Source organism: Euprymna scolopes, chromosome 26 (assembly GCF_053919585.1).
Source record: "Euprymna scolopes isolate OS-2025 chromosome 26, ASM5391958v1, whole genome shotgun sequence".
Taxonomy (NCBI): domain Eukaryota; kingdom Metazoa; phylum Mollusca; class Cephalopoda; order Sepiida; family Sepiolidae; genus Euprymna; species Euprymna scolopes.
This window is the reverse complement of record NC_136507.1, coordinates 84,449,761-84,455,051: the sequence shown is the minus strand read 5'-3', so window position 1 is coordinate 84,455,051 and position 5,291 is coordinate 84,449,761. Positions and strand designations below refer to the sequence as shown.

Here is a 5,291-nt window from a genome sequence, read left to right as displayed (position 1 = left end):
TATACCCATATTGTAAACGCATTATGAAGCGAGACGAAAAGTGCCTTTTAGGTATGTCACGTGACGGCGAGCGGTGATGGCTATATTTCCCCAAATAAAAAAAAAATGGTCACATCGTTACAAATAAAACCACCTAATTTATGAAATAAAAATTAAGTATACTGTTATAATTAAGAAGAAATATATAAAAACACGCATAAGTGCAGTGAAAATACTATATCTAAATATCGGTGCTTTTTAGATTTTCAAGAGTTGCATTTATATATATATATATATATATATATATATATATATATATATATATATATAAAGCTGGATGTGTGTGTGTCTGTCTGGTCACGAATAGGCTCCTATATGGTTGATTATTTAAAAAAAAAAACTGATTACACATAATGATAGAAGGTGTATCGAGACACAGAAATGGGTATGTTTGATCTGGCAGAACGGTGGTTCATTAAAATTGTGGGGTAAGCGTTCGGGCCTGGTCCACAAAGTATGGAAATAAAAAATTTAAAAATTAAAAAAAAACGTTTACAAGTGTTTTTGATATAGATGTACATAAGAATACATTCATAAGTATATTTTAACTTAAATAGGGATGGTATGATAAAATTTTGAGGTCTGCGTTCGCGCCTGGCCTCCATAGAATGGAAATAGGCACAAACTTTAATAAAGACTTTTCATATCTATCTGCGTAAGTATACTTTGATAATTATGTTTCAGTTTGAAGAAATATGGTATGATAAAATTATGGGGTGTTCGTTCACACCTGACCTCCATAGAATGTAAAAAGTTTAAAAAGCTTTTTTTATAGATCCACATAATATTGTGATAAGTATTTTAGTGTGAACAGGTATGGTATAACAAATTATGTGGTTTATCTATTTTATTTTTACTTTCATCATATTGTGCTTTGGTTTTGATACCCCAAAATTCAACCCAAATTTACAACCCTTCCTTTTCATAACCTATCATACTTTCATAAATCAGAGTCCATTTTCTGTAGGCTGTTTTCGAACCCAGTCAACGACGGGTACTTTTGCTAGTATATATATATATATATATATATATATATATATAGAGAGAGAGAGAGAGAGAGAGAGAGAGAGCGAGAGAGAGAGAGACTATATATATATATATATATATATATATCGCTTCAAAAATAACAACAATAACAAAATCTAAATTTATAAGCGATAAAAATAAACAGTATAATTAATCTAGGGATTATGGCCTAACGGTTAAGGCACAGGACTGTGGTAAACATGGTCTGAGGTTCGATCTCTAGAAACAGTTAAACTACACTGATGAGAGGTAATGACCTTGAAACACGCGTGTACGTAGATTACTGTTTTAAAATTAATAAATAAATAAAAATGTTATATACGTCCAAATTAAAAAGGGCGACTTTCTAAGTAAATAAAAAATTGGCTCCGAGGCGGAGCCAATATTCACCGTATGTATCGCTTGAAAAATAACAACAATAAAAAAATCCATATATATATATATATATACCGGGTTTTGAATAAGTCCTGTTATATTTTTATTTTTATAAATTCATGTATTATTATTGATTGTAACTAACATTAAAGTACGTCTAATTAATACTTATATATTGCAGATACAATGTTGACTCCCGAGAAAATCCTAAATTATAAGTTCAACCCAAAGGAAGGAAAAGAAATGAAATCTCCGTTTTGCTGCGCGCGGGTCGCAAACAAACTGACATTGCAAAGCTACTAAAGGTCAGTAGAATGACTGTCTATCGTGTTGCCCAACGTCTGAATAACTCGGAGACCCTCAAGCATCGACCTCGATCAGGAAGGCCTAAAAAAATTAGGCGTGGGACCATTAAAAAGGACTTTGAAAATGCTCCTGAGCTGAAAATGACAAGATTGGCAGAAAAGATGAAGATTTCTGTATCCACAGTGTCCAGGGTGGTCAAGAGCATGGGAGGAAAGAGTCTAAGACGTTCCAGGAAACCCCTCTTGAGTGCTGCAATGATTCATAAACGTCTGGAGAGGAGCACCCGCCTGTTGAATGACTTAAAGAGCCACGGGAATCGTATCCGCATTTTCTCCGATGAGAAAACATTCACTGTCGATCCAGTCTTCAACAGGCAGAACGACCGGGTCGTAAGCTTTGGTAATGATGTCTCTAACCACAAGAGAGTGTCAACCACCAAGCATCCAGCATCTGTCATGATGCTTGGGGTCATAGCATCCAATGGGGAGAAGATGCCCCCGGTGTGGTTTGAACAGGGATACAGGCTAACCTCCGCTGTTTAAAAAGATTACCAGGAAAGCAGATTACGTGTTCCAGCAGGACGGCGCACCCTCACACACCGCCAAAATTGCGCAGAACTGGTTAGAGACTAATATGAGCTTCTGGCCCAAAGACCTTTGGACTCCACAGTCGCCAGATTTGAACCCTCTTGATTTCAGTGTGTGGGCGCATATTGAGGCAAGGGCCTGTAAGACCCGACACAGTAACACAAATGATCTGAAAGCCTCTGTGAACCAAGCATGGGCGTCCATGAAGAAGGACTACGTCAGGAAGACCTGTAAGAATTTCCGACCTCGGTTGGAACGTGTCATCGCCGCCAAAGGTAGCCACATTGAATGATATGATGCCTTGTATACTAATAAATCATTGTGTAACCAAACTTGTTTAATTCTACCCAAAATGACGTACCAGGCTTAATTTGAATAGGCAAATCTACAATGTAACAGGACTTATTCAAAACCCGGTATATATATATATATATATATATATATATATATATATATATATATATATATATATATATATATATAATTTAAAGGAGATTAGAATAATAGTCTAAAGAGCTAAGTGTATTTTAATGTAATAGTGAAATTACTAGTTTAATTAAAATACAGGAAATGCTCGTTGTAATTTAGATATATAATAAGCTCGATAGTTAAATGTCCTAGAGCTAATTCAATATTAAGTAATGTGATTTATAATTTAAAAATTTTTAAAAAAATTTTTAAAATTAAAAATCAAAATTTAATCAAATTAAAAATCAGTTTCATAATTTGATTTTTAATTTTTAAAATTTTTTTAAAAATTTTTAAATTATAAATCACATTACTTAATATATATATATATATATATATATATATATATATATATATATATATATATATATATAGAGAGAGAGAGAGAGAGAGAGAAAGAGAGAGAGACTATATGGGGCGTTATACTACACAAAATAGACCTAAGTGATTTCCAAATAGCTCTATTACGATTTTCCCATCTGTTTGCATTGTGAAATAATTCAGTTTTTTTTAAATAATTACATTTTCACCTTAATTCTCTTAACTGCTTCTGTGATGCAAAGATTACAAAATTTAGAGCTTGGACTTTAATTTTTTTTGTTTAATTAATTAAAGTGCATTAATGGACTTCTGATTGACGTAGTTAGAGAAGTACTATTATTATTGTTATTAGTGTTTTCGTTATAAAAAAATTGCATATGGCTTGAAATTTTTATTTTAATTATTGTCGATATAGCGCCAATATAAATGCGGTATTTATAATGAGCCTAATTCCTATTGATATTGCGAAAAGTACTACTGAGTTCAGGAGTGAAGGAGTGGGGTGGCTATTACTGTTAGATTTATTTTGATTAGTGTTTTCTAGAGTAAAATTATCTGAACTTGATCGGTGACATGTCATGGAGGTCGCTATTACTACGGTTATTTGGTAGATTACAATTATTATCATTATGAGTGTTATGGTAATAAGCAATTATCTCATATGGCTGGAAATGTAGTGGAGTATTATTTGCTGGTTCGGCTATTGTGCAAAATATATAACATCTTTATGGAGGCAATCATTATAAATAAGCAGTTTTTGTTTATTTTTCAGAGTTAAATGGAGTTGTTTAAGTGGTTTCGATTTTCTTATTATTCGATGAAATAATTGCCTTGGTTGAATAGAATTTTTTCATCAATTTTTTATTGAGAAAGGTACGATATCTATGGGGATATTTAAAAGGGTTTTATGCGATTTAAAAACATTCTTTTAGTATGTTAGTTTTAATATAAGACCCGGGAGGAGTAAACCAAATGCATTTCTTCGCCTAATGCGGTTACTTGTTTTTGAGTGTTTCTGAAAAGTCTTAGAGTTTAGAGTATGTTGTTTTGAGTGGATATTACTTTTTTTACATTAGAAAGGTTTGTTATATTGTATTTAGTTTGATTCATGTTGTGGGTAATTACAGATTTTAATTTACTTGTATTAGAGTTAGTTTATGGTATCCTATTTTATATGCATGTCTTGAATTTCTTACGGCATATTTGTAGAAAGCAGAGTTTTTATCAAATGATTTTATTAGCATAAATGGCTAAAATTCGCCTACCTACTATGGATTTCATGATTGAATTTGGGTGATTAGAATCTTTATGCGCATGTAGTAGAGTCAGGTTAGGTTTGTGGTATGGGCTGTAAGATTCAGAATTTAGATTAAGAGAAATGTCGAAAACTTCGAGATTTTCTTAAAATGATCAACATCAATGGCAATGCCGAAATATTTTAAGAAATTGTGAAGTTTTTTTATTGTGTTACTGTGTTCTATTGGCCTAGGCCTAGTGGCCAAGAGTGTATCATCTCCATAATTCCCCCTGGATATGTCTGAATGTAACCTTAAGTTCCTTCAAAAGATATAACCCAACTATGTCAGTTTGGGCTCCCATAATTATATCAGAATTATGGGTGACCTTTCCTATCAAATGTTATACCAGGAGACGTCTTGCTAACAAAATTAACCTAATGTCTATGTCTGTGAGATCCGAAGATTTGTTAGCAAATATTGGGTTTCTTTCTAGCGAATGTGAGGGCTTTCCTTAAAGGAATTGAGGAGATTGAATAGGATTTATCTGGTTGGGATTGTCCTATAAATATTGTTACTGATTTTTATTTGGACTTTATGTTCATAGTATAATACAATCTGTAATCCTACAACATTTTAGAATTTCATTTAAATTATATATACACACACACATATATATATATATACATACATACATACATATATATAGTAATTTATAAAATATATATGGCGATTAAGCTACACTGAATATTCAGCGTTTCATCCACTCTAGGACTCCTCACGCTTATGCGCGAATTCTGTGGTTGTTTATCGTTTTTATATGCTCCTCGTCTATTAACAACCACAGAATTCGCGCATAAGCCTGAAGAATCCTAGAGTGGATGAAACGCGGAATATTCAGTGTAGCTTAATCGCCATATACATTTTTTTAACT

General features: G+C 32.5%; 1 protein-coding gene across 1 annotated transcript; it reads left to right on the top strand.

Annotated features, from left to right (window-relative positions):
- Positions 1 to 1,754: 1,754 nt before the first annotated feature.
- LOC145247840 (uncharacterized) lies at positions 1,755 to 2,288 on the top strand. Its single transcript, XM_080109464.1, has one exon. The coding sequence runs from the start codon at positions 1,755 to 1,757 to the stop codon at positions 2,286 to 2,288; it is 534 nt and encodes a 177-aa protein (XP_079965590.1).
- The last annotated feature ends 3,003 nt before the right edge of the window (positions 2,289 to 5,291 follow it).